This window comes from Xyrauchen texanus, chromosome 49, assembly GCF_025860055.1.
Source record: "Xyrauchen texanus isolate HMW12.3.18 chromosome 49, RBS_HiC_50CHRs, whole genome shotgun sequence".
NCBI lineage: Eukaryota > Metazoa > Chordata > Actinopteri > Cypriniformes > Catostomidae > Xyrauchen > Xyrauchen texanus.
The window spans coordinates 17,320,262-17,339,545 of record NC_068324.1 but is presented as its reverse complement, the minus strand read 5'-3'; the positions used below and the strand labels follow the sequence as shown (position 1 = coordinate 17,339,545).

The following is a 19,284-nucleotide window of genomic DNA, read 5'->3' as shown; positions in this document are numbered from 1 at the left end:
TACATGCTCAACACCAGTTGCATGTACAACAGTAAAGAGAAGACTCAGGGGTGCAGGCCTTATGAGAAGAATTGCAAAGAAAAAGCCACTTTTGAAACAAAAAGAAAAGGTTAGAGTGGGCAAAAAAACAGACATTGGACAACAGATAATTGGAAAAGAGTGTTATGGATCTGAACCCCATTGAGTTTTTGTGGGATCAGACTGTAAGGTGCGTGAGAAGTGCCCGACAAGACAGCCACATCTATGGCAAGTGCTACAGGAAGTATGGGGTGAAATCTCACTGGAGTATCTGGACAAACTGACATCTGGAATGTCAAGGATCTGCAAAACTGTCATTGCTGCAAATGAGTTCTCATTTTTTAATGAGAACTCTTTAAATAGTTTAAGAAGTTCTGAAATTTTTGTCAAATTGTAATAGTCATTTTTCACGTTATTAATATCCTGACTATACATTGTGATCAAGCGAATGTCACATTGGTGAATAAAAGTTCAGATTTTCTATAAGAGCAAAATCTGTACATTATTCCAAACCTTTGGCTGCCAGTGTATTCTAATTCAGTGACATTCATACATTTTTAAATGTGGTGTAAGTGTCTAAGTGTAATTCTTCCCATTGTATTACAAGCACCAGGATCATTGAGATGAAAGGAATCGGCTTAAAAGTTCATTTAATTACATTTTTTAATGAACTTTTATCGAGTCTGTGTAAAGTGTTTATGCTGTTGTTCACCCAGTCATGCTTAGACTATAACAGCTTTGAGCAGAATCTAGTGCGATGACGACACCTTGTGGACGATCACGGCAGCAAAAAAACTTTTTTCGGCTCTCGTTGTGTACGTGCGAGCAAAGTTCAGCGTATTTTACAGTGTAATAACGCAAAAATGACATGGCGTGCTATGATACGACAATCATCCCAAATAAAAGATTTATTCACGACATAGATTACATCATCACGTAACGTTACTGGCAAACGAATAATAAACCTCGCCAAACTGGAGTGAACCAGGAAAACAAACCGCAGCTGTCACATGATCAATGTCAGTTGAAACACCACCACCAACAGGTCTATTAAACACGACGCACCGATTTTGGTAAGCCTTTATTTTACATGTGCATTAAGTTTAATTATCGATATGTGTCAAAAATAAGGATGCGTTGTTATTGTTATGTCGTGAACATTTGGAAGGACACGACATAGGCCTAACATACATTCGCAATTTGACTGCAGATTTGCATACAGCAGCAGCATGTGGACATAATAAAACAAGCATTGCACACCTTTATCTCATAATTCAGTCATTGAGATCAGCATTTTAAATGCACTATTTGACATGTCTGACCTTGCAATGCAGACTGGATTTACATGCCTAGGCCTATATGTTATTGTTGGGGATACAGAATAAGAATGGGCTTGACAGTCTGTGGACATTTAAGTTGTGTCTCAAAACCTATGAGCTGCCATCCTAGACAGCCTTTTTGAGGCAAAAATGCTTTCTAGCTAGGGAGCTAACTACATCAATTGTTCTAAACACTTTCTGTTGGTTAGACTGTTTGAAAATGTCAGTAGCTTACTACGTCGTATGCCCAAAAATGCTGTCTAGGTAGGCAGCCTACTATGTTTTGAGGCACAGCTGTCCAGTGTGTCAGGTATCATCACTGGGCTTTAGTTTAACTGACATATATGTGTGGGGGTGGGTGTGATAGAAAGAATAATTTCACTGTTACATTTTATTACTGTGTTGTAGTACAATGAAATATGTTTTTACGTTAGCTGACAAAACATTTCTTACAGTGTGGCCAAGCTGGTAAACCAATTCAAGCTGGGATTTGAAACAAGGTTAACCAAACCATTACCAGGTTGACCTTGGCACACCAGCTGATTAAACATCTAAAACCAAAAGCAATTACCATAAATCTCCAGCTAGAAACCTTTATGATTGTGAATATAGGGGTTGTGACTTAATATGACCTAAACCATGCTAACGCAACTCCACAAATGCCAACATAATTCTCTAGCCTATTCAAGAGAATGTTGTGATCTATCGTGTTGATTGCAGCACTAAGATCCAAAAGCACTAGAAGAGAAATGCAGTCGCGATCAGATGATAAGAGCAAGTCATTTGTATCTCTGATAAGTGCAGTCTCTGTACTGTGATGAGGCCTAAATCCTGACTGAAATTCTTTGTATATACTTTTTCTCTGTAGAAATGAACATAATTGGGAGGATACTGCCTTTTCTAGTATTTTTGACATAAACGGGAGATTTGAAATCGGTCTATAATCAGAAAGTTCTCCAGGATCAATTTGTGGCTTCTTAATAAGAGGTTTGATAACTGCCAGTTTAAAGTTTCTTAGGACATTTACTAAGCATAGTGAGGAGTTAATAATATTAAGAAGAGGTTCTGAAATTACAGGAGATACCTCTTTTAAGAGCTTAGTTGGTATAGGATCTAACAAACATGTTGTGGCTTTTGATGTTTCGACAAGTGTTGTTAGCTCTTCATGGCCTATGACGTGAGGAAAATTATTAGACACTGTTTTCTGAGGTGCTATGACAGATGATTGCATAATTCCAATTATATTTCGGATTATTTCAATTTTATCTGTAAAGAAATTCATGAAGTCATTACTCTTGTGCTGCGACGGAATATCTGGTTCTGTTGAGGCTTTATTCCTAACCAATTTAGCCACAGTACTGAATAAACATCTAGGATTGTTGTGGTTATTTTCTATGAGTTTACTAAAATATTCTGACCTGGCAGCTTGTAGTGCCTGTCTGTATCTACAGACACTATCCTTCCATGCACCACGAAATACTTCTAATTTTGTATTTTTCCACATGCGTTCCATTTTCCTAGCTGCCATTGAGAGCATGAGTTTGATCATTGTACCATGGTGCAGGGCTTATTTCTTTAATTTTCTTTAATCGAAGTGGGGCGACAATATCAAGAGTGCTAGAGAAGACTGCATTTATATTTTTTGTTACTTCATCAAGTTCTTCTGGGCTTTGGGGTTTATTGAGTGTATGAGATAGATTTGGAAGATTATTAGTGAAGCTATCTTTAGTGGTCGAAAGAATAGTTCTACCTGAACGATAGCGTGGTGTAGATTGAGTAACATTAGCTGATTGCAGCATACAAGAGACGAGGTAATGATCTGAGATGTCATCGCTCTGCTGCAGAATTTCTATATTATCAACATCAACTCCATATGACAGAATTAAATCTAGTGTATGATTATGGTGATGAGTTGGTCCTGTTAGAGAGTTGAGAATATCGATAAATACTAATCCCGATGTATCATTTTCATTATCTATGTGAATGTTGTGAACGTCTACAGTAACTACAAGATCTGATAATAAATTTGCAAATTCACCAAGGAAATCAGAATACGTCCTGAGTGATCTATATAGCAAGGACAAAAGACGACAGAGATTTTTTATTTATATCTGACGGTGTCACATTAAGCATTATTAGTTCAATAGACTTACATTTGTATCCTGTCCTCTGAGTAACACCAAAAACTTCACTGTAAATTGTAGCAACACCTCCACCTCGACCCTTCAGACTTGGCTCATGTTTATAACAATAACCTGGGGGAGTAGATACATATAAACTAATATATTCATCTGGTTTAAGCCAGGTTTCAGTCAAACAGAGCACATCCGATCTATGATCTGTAATCATTTCAATTAGTGCTTTGGTAGAAAGAGATCTAATGTTTAGTAGCCCTATTTTTATATGATGTGTATTTTTAATTTGTTTGTTTTGTTCAAGTTTGACCGTAATACATTTTTGTCTAAATGATTTAGTGATTGTGTTTGGTAGTTCAGGGAACAGACACAGTCTCTATGAGATATCTAGGTGATACAGTCTCTATGTGTTGTAGTTTATGTGACGTCTCAAGGCAGCTTGCAGACGTTCGGATTAACCAGTTTGTCTGCTTCCTGACCTGGGCCCCAGTTAGTCAAATACTATCATTATTAAGACTATAAGCCAAATTACTAGAGAGGAGAGCGGCACCTTCCCTGGAGGGATGGAGTCCGTCTCTCTTTAGTAGGTCAAGTCTACCCCAAAAACTCTTCCAATTGTCTATAAATCCTATTTTATTCTTCAGACTGAGTTGTCATCCTTTCCATTCTTTAAAAATTAGGACTGCCTGTGCTGAGTGACTCCAGCCAGATCTCCTAAGCAACCAAAATTGGCCCGGTTGCTAGGGAGGGTAGAATCACAGGGGGTAACCTTTTTGTGGTCACTATAATGTGGTTCTTGCTCTCTGTGGGTGGTGAGTTGTGTGTGGATGCTGCGGAGAATAGCGAGATGCCTCCACACGTGTCTCCACAGTAACAGGCTCAACAAGCCACGTGATAAGATGCACGGATTGACGGTCTCAGACACAGAGGCAACTGAGATTTGTCCTCCACCACCCGGATTGAGGCGAGTCATGCCACCACGAGGACTTGGAGCGCATTTGGAATTGGGCATTCCAAATTGGGAAAAAAGGGAGAAAAAAAAAATTGGAGGAGCAGAATTTCTATATTATCAACATCAACACCATATGACAGAATTAAATCTAGCGTATGATTATGGTGATGAGTTGGTCCTGTTAGAGAGAGGACTTGGAGCGCATTTGGAATTGGGCATTCCAAATTGGGAAAAAAGGGAGAGAAAAAAAATTAGGACTGCCAATCGGTTTAAATGTTTTCCAATTTATTACATGATATGCCGCTTAATTGAATTAATTGCAATTCATCGCATATCAATTCTTAATGCAAAAAGTCTCAAAATAAAGGGAATTTAGAATATAATAATTATAAATATAATATATAATAAATATTATAATTCAGACAATTAAAAAATATTACATCGTATACATATACTATATTGTGGCAACAGACAAGTAAAGCACAAGTCAAATTATTGTTTGCTTTATTTCCATATCATTGAACATAACCTAATTATTGGCCTATATTCTTCTTCTCTTTTTTAATTGTTGGTCTATTTACTCGTGCATCAGACAAATGATTTTGGAACATCTCACTTTGGTTGTGTCGTGTCTCACTAGTTTTAAGTGCCTCTAGGACTGAGCGCAGTGTTTTAAGGATGATGTGAAAAGTTAAACAGAGTTTGAAACTTTGAAAAAAAGATCCCAGCTCCTCTGTGAATGAATGCAAAAGCACGTCTTTGAAAGGCTGTGTGCTGCCTGCTGCTTGGTTTATCAGGAGGTACATCAAGCTTTAATTGCTCAGATAGTAGGAACATTCCTTGTTTCGGAATTTATGTACAGATCGGGGAATGATTGGTGTAAAATTGAACATGTTATTTGTTTATTTAATTACTCACACAAAACTAACACATTAAATCGACAGTCTTAGTAAAAATATTTATTTTATGATTTATGATATCCATCCTTCATTTGAATGATCCTGATATCCATTCTAAAAATCCCAAGATTTATATTTTACTTTTACTTTAAAGTTGACTTAAGTTTTGGTTGTGTTGATTATTGCATTTGCTAAATGAATAGCAATTGAACAGCATAGTTTGGGCCCTGTTGTCATTGTTTCTAATTAATATTTTTGTCATGTACCAAGTTAGAAGGTTCCCTGTATAATTTACAGCATAAGCTGAGAGAGAATTTCTTTTACATGTAAGCAAAATGGATATTATAACTGAAATATACTCAAATGAATCGCCAATCAAATCATATTGGAATCGTCTTGAGAGCTTGTGAATCAGAATCAAATCAAATCAGGGAATCTGAATGGACACCCAGCCCTAACTGCTGTGGTTGCAGGGCACCCACTCTCGCTGTAACATGTTTACTCCCTCCTCTTGTTTTCGAACAGAAGTCCAGGCCATGGCAGGCACCCTACATCCACAGCTGTTGCTGCTGTCGAGGCAGTACTGCAGAGTTTTCTCTGTGATTCACTCGCAAATTCACACCAGCTGTTTGTTGGCCTCTAAGGATCACTATAAAGTTCTTGTGCTTGGTGGTGGGAGTGGTGGCATAGCAATGGCTGCGCGTATGAAAAGAAAGGTTGGTGCGGAAAATGTGGCCATCGTGGAGCCCAGTAAGGTATGCTTCATTGCTCTTTTCCTTTCAAGTGTGTCAGCTTTTTTAAACAGCTTAAAGAGTCCATTCACAAAAAACCCCCACTATATAATAACCATAAAAGTAGTCCATATGACTCATGTTGTGTATTCGGAGTCTTTTGAAGTTATATAATAGCTTGCTGTGAGGAACAGACCAAAATTTAGGATATTATTCACTGAAAATCATCTCCTCCGCTGCAGACCTTAAATCTCATTCGTGCATCCACATATTCATATTTGGCAAATCGCGTTTAGCTACGTAACACAACTACCAATGCCATTTGGTGTGATTGATGTCCAACTTGGTGTGAAAAAACGTGGCAAGTTTGAATATGCACATGCACGTATGAGATTTGAGAGCTATGGCAGAGGGGAAGATTTTCATAGTATAACGATTTTCAAAAACTATTATATGGTTTCACGCCACACTCACAATAGTCAAATTTTGTTTGAAAACATTCCTTTACTTTTCTAACATCATTGGTGTTAGAAAAGGTTTCCAAAATAACCTCTTTTGGTGGTTGAAAACACTGTTTAAGTTTGGATGAGAGGTGTAAATGTAGCAAAATCAATACATAAAAAATACTTACAAATTAGAAGACTTTGAATATAAGTCATGTGGATTACTTTAATGGTGATTTTGTTGCATGGGAATCTCCTTTTCTGTTCTACAAAAGAAAAAAAATGGCTTTAGAATGACATGAAGATCAGTTGATGATGAAAGAGGATTTAATTTTAGGTGCACTGTCCCTTTAAGAGACTCCTAGATTGTAAGCCTGGTTGTACTTGAGGCGTCATGCACATCACATACTGGGATTTAGGTTTAACAAGTTCCTATTTTAGTGCATGTTCACTATGTGGACAAGTAGGTCACAGCATAACATAGCACAGTGTGATGAGAAGGATGGCATGGCCGGGCTGAGTACCGCACCTGACGCTGAGTTGGCCAGTCAGCGGGAGAGTGATAAAGGGGAGCCGGAGACATCAGAGAGAGAGAGAGAGATGCACACGGCCACTGTGTGTGCATGTTTGTGTGTTTTATGTTATCTTTAAGTTCCTTTGTGTCTGTTTGCATTGACTGCTCAGCTGGTTCCCGCCTCCTCCTTGCCCATCTTGTGAACCTGTTACATACATTTTTTATATACACTCACCTAAAGGATTATTAGGAACACCATACTAATACTGTGTTTGATCCCCTTTCGCCTTCAGAACTGCCTTAATTCTACGTGGCATTGATTCAACAAGGTGCTGAAAGCATTCTTTACAAATGTTGGCCCATATTGATAGGATAGCATCTTGCAGTTTATGGAGATTTATGGGATGCACATCCAGGGCACGAAGCTCCCGTTCCACCACATCCCAAATATGCTCTATTGGGTTGAGATCTGGTGACTGTGGGGGCCATTTTAGTACAGTGAACTCATTGTCATGTTCAAGAAACCAATTTGAAATGATTCGAGCTTTCTGACATGGTGCATTATCCTGCTGGAAGTAGCCATCAGAGGATGGGTACATGGTGGCCATAAAGGGATGGACATGGTCAGAAACAATGCTCAGGTAGGCCGTGGCATTTAAACGATGCCCAATTGGCACTAAGGGGCCTAAAGTGTGCCAAGAAAACATCCCCCACACCATTACACCACCACCACCAGCCTGCACAGTGGTAACAAGGCATGATGGATCCATGTTCTCATTCTGTTTATGCCAAATTCTGACTCTACCATCTGAATGTCTCAACAGAAATCGAGACTCATCAGACCAGGCAACATTTTTCCAGTCTTCAACTGTCCAATTTTGGTGAGCTCTTGCAAATTGTAGCCTCTTTTTCCTATTTGTAGTGGAGATGAGTGGTATCCCGTGGGGTCTTCTGCTGTTGTAGCCCATGCGCCTCAAGGTTGTGCGTGTTGTGGCTTCACAAATGCTTTGCTGCATACCTCGGTTGTAACGAGTGGTTATTTCAGGCAAAGTTGCTCTTCTATCAGCTTGAATCAGTCGGCCCATTCTCCTCTGACCTCTAGCATCAACAAGGCATTTTGGCCCACAGGACTGCCGCATACTGGATGTTTTTCCCTTTTCACACCATTCTTTGTAAACATTAGAAATGGTTGTGCGTGAAAATCCCAGTAACTGAGCAGATTGTGAAATACTCAGACCGGCCTGTCTGGCACCAACAACCATGCCACGCTCAAAATTGCTTAAATCACCTTTCTTTCCCATTCTGACATTCAGTTTGGAGTTCAGGAGATTGTCTTGACCAGGACCACACCCCTAAATGCATTGAAGCAACTGCCATGTGATTGGTTGATTAGATAATTGCATTAATGAGAAATTGAACAGGTGTTCCTAATAATCCTTTAGGTGAGTGTGTATATATATATATATATATATATATATATATATATATATATATATATATATATATATATATATTATACAGTTACATAATGTTTGCATGTACATTACATTGTATTTTTAACATTACAAGTTTAAAGATGAAGTTCATTTTAATGCCCTTAGTGGCTTATTTTCCATTTTCTAATATATCAAAAGCTTTGCTCTGTAGCTTGTAGTTGTATCTTGTCATTAAAGGGATAGTTCACCTTAAAATATCAATTCTGTCATTTACTATAATTTTAAACATTATTATATAATTAACTTTTCATTCTACTCCAGATGCATTACTATCAACCTATATGGACGTTAGTTGGTGCAGGGGCTAAAAATGTTGCCTCTTCTGGACGAACAACAACAAGTGTTATACCCACAGGGGTGAGGTGGGTCGAGTCTAAAGTGGCAGAATTTGACCCTCAGAACAATACTGTTTACACAGACTCTGGAAATAAGGTATGGAACAGTATTTAGGCTAGTTATGGTGTTAAAGTGCCTTAGAGTGTCAAGTGTCAGTATTGTGAAATAGTAGGGTTTGTTTTCTCTGCATAGGATCAGAAGGGAAAGGAATGAAAATTAGTCTTTTTAAAACTTGTGAAAACTTGTAAATGAAATGCTTTTCAAGGCTCAACAGTAATGATGGCCTGAGGCCTGTACTGCATTGTCACTAAATGTCAGATCTGTTGATTTTGTCCATGTTTAATGCTTAGCGCTTTTGTGGGATGTATTGATCATTGTTTTTGCTAATTCTCCTGATTTTAATATCTTATGTTATTTATCTGACTAATATAGATGGTTTTTTTTTAATTGTGAGAATGATTTGTGATAGTCTTGTAATAATATGTTAGAATGGGTTGAACATTATAAATCAGTCAGCAATGTTTTGTGCCATTGTTTTCCATCAAATGTGTTTATGAATTTAAATCTGTTATAGGGTTTAATATTATTAGCTGTATAATTTCCAGCTATTATTGCACATTGAAAGTATTTTTATTTATTATTTATTTTATCAATGTTTTCAAAGAAAACCCCCCAAAAATGTGTGTGTATATACACACACGTTTTGGGGGTTTTCTTTAAAAACATTGATAAAATAAATATTAGCATCGAAAAGTTTGGAATAATCTACAGATTTTGCTGTTTCAGAAGGAATTTGGTACTTTAATTCACCAAAGTGGCATTTAAATGATCACAAAGTATAGTCAAGACATTACTGATGTTAAAGCACCATCACTATTTGAAAAAAGTCATTTTTGATCAAATCTAGACAGGCCCCATTTCCAGCAGTCATCACTCCAACACCTTATGCTTGAGTAATCGTGCTAAATTGCTAATTTGGTGCAAGAAAATCACTTGCCATTATATCAAACACAGATGAAAGATATTTGGTTCATTAAATGAAGCTTAACATTGTCTTAGTGTTTGTTTTTGACTTGCCACAGTATGCAATAGACTGGCATGTCTTAAGGTCAATATTAGGTCAAAAATTGCAAAAAAACACCTTTCTCTAGAAAGTCATCAGTCAATAATTGTTTTGAGGAATGAAGGCTACACAATGCTTGAAATTGCCTAAAAACTGAAGATTTCATATAAAGGTGTACACTACAGTCTTCAAAGACAAAGGACAACTGGCTCTAACAAGGACAGAAAGAGATGTGGAAGGACAGATGTACTGTTACGTCCCACCCCAGTCTAGGGTTGGGGAGGAGTAACAAAATTAAAAACGTTTGGTTTTCCCCTTCTGCCATCCAGCACTCAATGATCACTGAGTTTAAAATCCAAAACAAAGTATTTATTTAATCAAAACAAGAAAAGTCAAAAAGGCTTCAGGAGGAGGCAAAGGCCAAAATAACAATCAAAACTTAAATATCTGTTGGGGAGTCAAAACTACCTTACCTACCATAGAAAGTGCAAATAAACAACTTTAACTTTCCTACCTCCCTCACTAACCAAAACACAGGAGAAAAGATAAAAGATTAAACAAAAATGGCACCCACATCCCTACAGCTTCCACACTTAACTATTGTATACTACATTGTATTTACAATTTACAATATTTACACAATGATTAAGGTAAACTTCAACAACAGTTACCTTCAACTCACTATTTACAACAATAGATGATGAGCACAACAACACTATGTGGCAGCAATACATCAAACACAACTGTCTGGGACAGGAAATCCACAAAACCTAGTGGACAAAATCTCCAATTGCAATAAGGCCAATGACATATTGTACATCTATAGATGCAATTGAACAAAATAAGTTGATAATAAGGAAGGAACCAACAAATACATCCTGGGATGTAACAGTACAACTCAACAAGAGGATAAGTTCATCAGAGTCTCTAGTTTGAGAAATATACGCCTCACATGTCCTCCGCTGACAGCTTCATTGAATTCTACCCGCTCAACACCAGTTTCATGTACATCAGTAAAGAGAAGACTCAGGGGTGCAGGTCTCATGGGAAGAATGGCAAAGAAAAGCCACTTTTCAAACAGAAAAACAAAAAGAAAAGGTTAGAGTGGGCAAAGAAACACAGACATTGGACAACAGATAATTGGAAAAGAGTGTTATGATCTTAACCCCATTGAGCTTTTGTGGGATCAGCTAGACTGTAAGGTGTGTGAGAAGACAAGACAGCCACATTTATGGCAAGTGCTACAGGAAGTATGGGGTAAATCGTCACCTGAAAATCTGGACAAACTGACAACTAGAATGTCAAGGATCTGCAAAGCTGTCATTGCTGCAAATATTTCTAAACTTTTGGCCACCAGTGTATATTTATATATATATATATATATATATATATATATATATACACACTCACACACACAAACACACATTTTTTGTTTTTGTTTTTGCAAATGAAAAAATATAATGCTTAAAATATAATGTATCTTTTATCAAATTTTTGGGCCAGTGAAACTTTTGGCAGGGCATAGAAAAATCAGAACTCCTGAATCTTGACTTATTAAGACCTGCTCTGTTGTTGAAAGTTGTGATATTGCATTTAAATGAATGCACTGTTGTGATTATTGCACAATTTGACTTGATGACAACATGATGATAGCATGATGACTTTGCAGATTTTATTGAACCCCTGAAGATATGTCATTCTAAAATCTCTTTGAAATAGTTGTTGATATAAAGTGAAATATGATGTTACATGGGTGTGTTGCATTACCATTTACAATATTGCATTAACATTGTTAGATTAACTTATTTTCTTTCAGATTTCCTATGATTATCTGATTGTTGCACTTGGTCTTGAGTTGCATTATGAAAAGGTAAGTTATGATTGATAGCATTTGTTTTTATTGTCATTCCATCTGTATGAAGATTAAATTGCTATTCTATGATGTGATCAAACCTCAATTCATGAAATATATGATGGGATCAAATGTTGTGATGCATGGAAAATTTTGTTTAAAAGGAAACATTCCTAGCATTTGTAGCTTTATTCTAACAGTTTGGGTGTGGCTTCATAGTGTTGACACATCAGTCCAGAGGAAATGTCCAAATCTTAATGTCATGACTGTTAATTATATTTGTCTGGCAGACTTTATATCAAAGTTCCATTAAATAAAGTTTAATAAGTTTAATACAATTTCAAGCACTGATTTGTTTGGATTTTGTGTCTATGTACATAGTGTCATACCTAACAATATACAGTATTTGTAAGTAAAATGATTTGTTAGTTATTAAAATAGAATGAGAGTCTGTAATGTACCAGAGACTATTTAGCAGAGATGGGTCACTTCTATTAAAATGAATGGGAGAATTTAGAACGTCCAACAGATGTAGAAAGGAAGTCCCGCCTTCAGGTGATTTGAGCCAATCACCTTTTAGAGACAGAGATCACCTGTCAATCAACTGTAGAACATGCATGCACAATAGCTATACGAGGTATAAAATGTATTTTTTTGTAATATGAGGTAAAGTAGCGCAATTTATGATACTGGTGTTGTCAGATTTTACTGCTGATTTGATGTTCTTTGTTCATAATCTTGACCAACCATTTTGTAGATTTCGGTCTTTCAACATTCAAGAAGATAGGAGCTGCACTTGCATGCCACTTGTTTACATAGAAAAGTACTGTAGCTCCCCATGAGCATTCCAATTATGGCCGCTGAGTGAACTGACTTACTAAAAAGACTTTGGATGTACTTGAGGGTTTAAAAATAAATACGTAAATAACTCAGGATTATGTTATCCCAGGATTAAAAATGATCTTGGGTTAACAATTGTGAAATGTCCATTAGCGATACATGTATTCAGTCTTTGACATGTTGGGAAATTCTTTTCAAAATTGGTCAGTTTAATAGATTTTCTTCTTTTAATTGCAGATCAAGGGCCTGCCAGAAGGCTTTGAACATCCCAAAATTGGTTCAAACTACTCTGTGCAAACGGTGGAAAAGACATGGAATGCCTTGAAGAACTTCAAAGAGGGCAATGCTGTGTTCACCTTCCCAAACACTCCCATCAAATGTGCAGGAGCCCCTCAAAAAATCATGTATCTCTCTGATGCCTTCCTGAGAAAGGTATTCTGTTTAAGATGGCATGATCTAAACATTCATTGTGATAAGTTCCAGTGAAGTCCCTGACAATTGGTTATGACCATGATTTGATTCATAAATATTATGTACTATGCACACTTATCATGATCCTTTATTTATACACCATACATTATACACCATACATTTGGACATTGTACCATGGTAATACTGTGTTTTTATGGACATGAACTTTGAAATAACATGTTTTTGGACAAATATCATGGTAATTCCATGGTATTTCTTGGACATATACTAATGGTAATACCATGTTTTTTTAATTTTTTTTACATGTTATGGTAATACTATGTTTTTTTTTTTTTACATTAACTATGGAAATACCATGTTTTTGGAAAAATTATGGTAAATGAATATGGTAATAATCATTCAGTGCCACAGTATGCTGTATATCAAAATACCATATTATTAACATCTAATACCATCACTGTACAATGGTTGCCAGTTTTTTTGTTAGACTGAAATTACCATTAATATTTACTGCTTAAAATGTAGTATTTGTACTTAAATTTTCAGTATAATAGTTGTAAAAGTGTTTTTGTTTTTAAGACAGGAAAAAGGTCCAAAGCCAACATTATTTTCAATACCTCCTTGCCCGTGCTGTTTGGGGTCAAGAAATATGCTGATTCCTTGTGGGAGATTGTGAAAAGTCGCGACCTTAATGTAAACCTCAGACATAACCTCATTGAGGTCAGGGCTGACAAAGGGGAGGCAGTTTTTGAGAATCTTGACAAACCTGGAGAGACAAAGATTTTCGAGGTAACCATTGTTACTTTCGACAAAAACATCCTCTTCTGTTTTTGTACATTGAGTGTCTCATGTGCCCTTCTTCTTGGTCATAGTACGAGTTTCTCCACGTTACCCCTCCGATGGGACCGCCTGCTGTGCTGAAAGGATCTTTGCTGGAGGATGCGAGCGGCTGGCTAGATCTAAATAAGGACACACTTCAGCATAAGAAGTACTCCAATGTATTTGGTATCGGAGACTGTACCAACCTACCAACATCCAAAACGGCAGCAGCAGTAGGTAAGAAACCTAACAATCTATTATTTACTTTGGTTTTGTGTTTGAAATGTAGTAGTAAAATAATAACAGTGTTGTTTTGATTGAAACTAGGGCTGTCAATCGATTACATTTTTACATGAATTAATTGCATGATATGCTGATTAAATAACAAAATAGTGAGCACCCAAATAACAATAATTTAATATATAATGATTAATTCATTATAAATAATTATAAATGTTAAATTTATTAAACAAAATATTTCAAACAATTAAAATGCATTGCATTAAAAGCATTGAAAACACAATTCAAAAAGGGATTTTAGAAGACAATGTATTGTTTATTTCCATATTTTTGAGCATAGGCCTGTCGTTGGCTTAAGTCCACAGAAATCCATTTTGCAATTAAATTTGTCAATCTGTCCAAGATAGATGTATATTATATGGGCTTTTCTAAGGAAGTGTCAATGTACAAATTATGGGTGTAACTATTCATTGATCTGGATCGATGCATCGATCCAATAACCAACGATTCGATGTTAGCGATACAATGCGTAAATATCGATATAGACATTTTTTTAAGATGTACTTTTATTTTTGGGGGTGGGAGGCTGTGTAGCTCAGTGTTATTGATGCTGACTACCACCCCTGGATTTGCGCGTTTGAATCCAGGGTGTGCTGAAAGACAGCCAGGTCTCCTAAGCAACCAAATTGGCCCCGTTGCTAGGGAGGGTAGAGTTGCATGGGGTAACCTCCTCGTGATCGCTATAATGTGTTGTTCTCGTTGGGGTGCATGGTGAGCTGTGCGTGGATGCCACGGAGAAAAGCGTGAAGCCTCCACACGGATGTCTCCGCAGTAACGCCCTCAACAAGCCACGTGATAAGATGCGTGGATTGACGGTCTCGGACGTGGAGGCAACTGAGATTCGTCCTCCGCCACCCGGAATAAGGCGAGTCACTACGCCACCACGAGGACTTAGAGTGCATTGGGAATTGGGCATTCCAAATTGGGGAGAAAATGGGAGAAGAAAAAAAAAGATGTAACTTTATTTTAATACTCTCATGTCAGCCACATCCGTACATATTTCCTTCAGGGTGAAAAAACAACCTTATTACATTCATTTGACTTTCTGAGTGCTAAATATACTTTTCATGTGGGACACGGTTCTGCGCAGTGTCTGTGAAACCAAATTGTGCTCTGCTATCCATGCGCCGTAGGCACGCCTCAACCGAGCTTCCCGCGAAACGCGAGCTCCAGACCAGTGACAGGATCAGTGCGAGCACGTCAATTCGGCGCTACTTAAAATGTGAGCTCTCGTGACAACACAGAGCGGTTCACATGCACGATTAATTCGGGCTTCCATTGATATCTTTGCGCATGCGACCCATTTGAATTTTACATGAAAATTTGCTATTTTAAAGTACCTTGGAGCAGTTCAAACATCATGTGAAAAATCTTGACAATGCCGACATTCTGAAAAGCATTGAGGAGGGAAAGAGAAACACCCGCTAATCTCCAGCATCAGCTATAAAACTTTACACATCTAACATCAACACCCTTACTAACATTTATCCCAGTTAACTGTAACAGTATTTTTCATTAAAACTGTGGAAGTTGTAGCCAAGAAAACCATGGATAGCACGGATTTGGAACAAGTCATTGGTATGCAAGTGCTTTGAATTGGATAAACTGAAACATAGGCTGTAATCAAATGATAAGTGATCACTTGTGTGTTATGTTATTTTTATATTATTATCTGTATAATGTTTTTCAACATCTGAAGTACCTTATGTTGTTGTCAATGTGGATACAAACGTTTCACTTTTCAGAGAGTTCAATAAAATATTACGATTATATTTTGGTTGCTTTTGAGGGCAACATTTTTTTTATTGATTGTGTAAAATTGGCAGGGTTACTTTTGAAATGTATTCCACTACAGATTACAGAATACATGCTGTAAAATGTAATTTGTAACATATATTCCTTTAGATTACTGAAAGTCAGTAACGTATTGTAAATACTTTGGATTACTTCTTCAGCACTGGTAAATTTTTTCACTTGTTTTGACTATAAAAACTTTCCTAGTACAGTAAGAAAAAATACACATGTTAAAAATACATTCTCTGAAAAACCTAAATATCTGATGCAGTGTTGTTTCAAAAACAAGATTAATCAAAGTGATCTTGTTTTTAAGATTTTTTTTTATTTTTTTTTACAGGAAAACAATACAAAAATTATTATCAAGAATATGATTTTTGCACTAATATCAAAAGGTCTTACTAGAAAAAATAAATTATGATCCAATGTGAATTTTCTTGATATAAAAATATGATTGTGTCTGGTAACATGTGCATGTAAAATGGCTAGAAATAGCATTTTAGCTTAGCGTAAATCTGACAATTTACACAAGGTTTATTTCTATTTCTTCTTCTCCAAACTTACTTCAAACTTACTTCAAACGTACTTTTCTGTCTGCTCATATGAATGTATCACATCATAAGAAAGTGTTTCACCGCTGTTCAAAGTTTTGCTTACTGCCCCTGGCTGAAAACAGGTGGTACTTCAAGTCAAGTCAATTTTATTTGTATTGCGCCTTTCACAACACACATCGTTTCAAAGCAGCTTTACAGAATATCAGCATTAACAGACGATAAAACTGTAATGTCTATAAAGTCGATTAATCATCATTGTGTAATTTAGATCAAATACGATTTTAATAGTGTTTAAAAATAATTAAATGATAATTGTATTAATAACCCCAGTGAGCAAGCTGTAGGCGACTGTTGCTTCAAGCTTGAATTGCTCCAATGCTATTCCATATTAAGGTCCGTGGATATGATTAATTACATTAATTCTTTTAACGCATTATCTTTTATGTAATTAATCACACTGAACACGTTAAATTGACAGCCCTAGTTAAAACAAGTTCAAATTGTCATAGGCTTCTCTAAGCAATGGAGGTAAATGCTTTTGAGAAGTCCCAGCTCATTAAATGTTTTGTCTTAATTATCCCTAATCATCCAACATGTTTAGAAGCTGTCTAACCTTTGTTTATAACCTTAATTGGTAGCTACTTATAAGCTGATTTTCCATTTACTGTTGATTTGAGCCAATTAGTCTGGTGAGACCAGTGTCAACATGGTATCTTATTTTAGTGAAATTAAATCTGTGATCATTTTTCTCTAGCCGCACAGTCTGCAGTACTTGACCGAACTGTCAGCAGAATTCTGAAGAAACAGATGCCAGATAAGACAGTAAGTGTGTTTGATGATAAACTGCAGCTCATCATTGTAGAAGCGTCAGAAATTACTACAGTTTGCTTCTACATTGGCAAAACTCAAAGGGAATTGACATATGTAAGGACATAACTGTAGCAGTATAGTGGGGAATTAGGAGTGTTTGGGAACTATATATATATATATATATATATATATATATATATATATATATATATATATATATATATATTAGGGCTGTCGATTTAACGCGTTAATTTTTTTTGACAAAAAATAACGCGTTAAAAACATTTACGCAATTAATCGCACCATAATAAGGAAGATTCCTGAGAAATGCAAGCTTGTAGTACCACCTGTTTACTCCAGAGGGCAGTAAGTGAAATTTCAGCTGTATGAGCAATGCCCAGTTTATACAGTGAAGAAAACAACCCACAGCACAGACATGCGTTACGTTCTTGCATTCAAAACACTTGAAGGAGCGCAAATGCGATCTAAGAGATCTCAAGATGTGTTTAAAAATTGAGTATTAAACTATATTTAACTTGAAACAGTGAACTAAGCATTTTATGTTTATGACAACGCACCCGAGACGCTACACAAGCATGTCTGACACTTGTTGAAATTGACGGGCTCTTAAACAAGCCCTCATAATATCCCCAACTGATTGACAAATTCACTTGTGAAATGGATTGCTGTGAACTGTGTGCCAATGATTGACTTATGATCAATAAGTATTTTGTATCAATAAGTACATTGTATTCTAAAACCGCTTTTTGTATTGACTTATTAATGATTACTCTTCTGCTACAGGAATGTAATGCATTTTAATTATCTGAATATGTTTTATTATATATCAAAATTCAAATCAAATAAATCAAATAAAAATTTATTATCAACAAAATGCCACTTCTTTTAACCTGAAAATGCATACGTGGGTCTTGTTTTAACATTTGGGCTTTTTTAATTATAAGAGAGTTTATAGTAGCCATAATGACCAGTACGGTGTACAACTGGAAAACACTTTATTCCACAGTATGATGGTTACACCTCTTGCCCACTGGTTACAAGCTACAACACAGTCATCTTGGCAGAATTTGATTATGATGGGAAACCCCTGGAGACCTTTCCTGTGGACCAGAGTAAAGAGAGTAGGATCATGTACCACATGAAAGCCGACGTAATGCCTCATCTCTATTGGCATGGACTTCTCAAGTGAGTTCTCATCACATACTGACCTTTTTAATGCCTTTGTATTAGTTGATACCAAACCTGACGTCTTTCTCTCTTTCTCTCTCTCTTTATTTTATTTCCTTTGTCAAATGTCTTTTTTTAAGGGGACTTTGGGGAGGCCCAGGACCTTACCGGACAATCATGCATCTGGGAATGAAATAGAGCATACTACATGGGAACAGACACAATGTAGTATGCTCTATTTCATTCCCAGATGCATACTACATGGGAACAGACACAATGTATTATTTTACATTATTAAAGGCACAAAGTGTTTGATAAATTGTGACTGGCCAGTGTTTAGGATTTGGTGCCAAAATTGAAGCCTATTTATAATTTCTGGTTGTTAATGCTTGCTTGTTTAGTTGTGTTACATGTTTATATACAATAACATACAGATTAGTATGTACAATGTCTGATCGCAGTGATATATATAAAAGCATTTTGGCTATGCTTTTCAAAATGGCATATTCAATGTCCGAGTCATTGAAATGACATACTACTTATTGTGAGTTTCCTTGATTAACTATCCATGCATCAATCTTACAGAAATGTCTTATATGAAAATATGGGAATAAAGAACATTATTCTTTTAAGCTACACTATGTAATTTTTTTTTTTTTTGTTAAAAAATAACAGAACGTTATTAATGAGTGAGTGCAACAAAAATCCATCTTCCAAATTATGTCTTTACCCAAATACACTTTGATAAACCTATAATAATAATTTATATTTTAGAGCTGTCGGGATGGA

General features: G+C 36.3%; 1 protein-coding gene across 1 annotated transcript; it reads left to right on the top strand.

The window, feature by feature from the left end:
* Positions 1-842: 842 nt before the first annotated feature.
* Positions 843-19,125, top strand: LOC127640195 (sulfide:quinone oxidoreductase, mitochondrial-like). Its single transcript, XM_052122633.1, has 10 exons — positions 843-1,091; positions 5,849-6,078; positions 8,769-8,939; positions 11,723-11,776; positions 12,836-13,030; positions 13,610-13,819; positions 13,903-14,086; positions 17,252-17,319; positions 18,335-18,513; positions 18,636-19,125. The coding sequence occupies exons 2-10, from the start codon at positions 5,860-5,862 to the stop codon at positions 18,691-18,693; spliced, it is 1,338 nt and encodes a 445-aa protein (XP_051978593.1). The 5' UTR covers positions 843-1,091; positions 5,849-5,859; the 3' UTR covers positions 18,694-19,125.
* Positions 19,126-19,284: the final 159 nt, after the last annotated feature.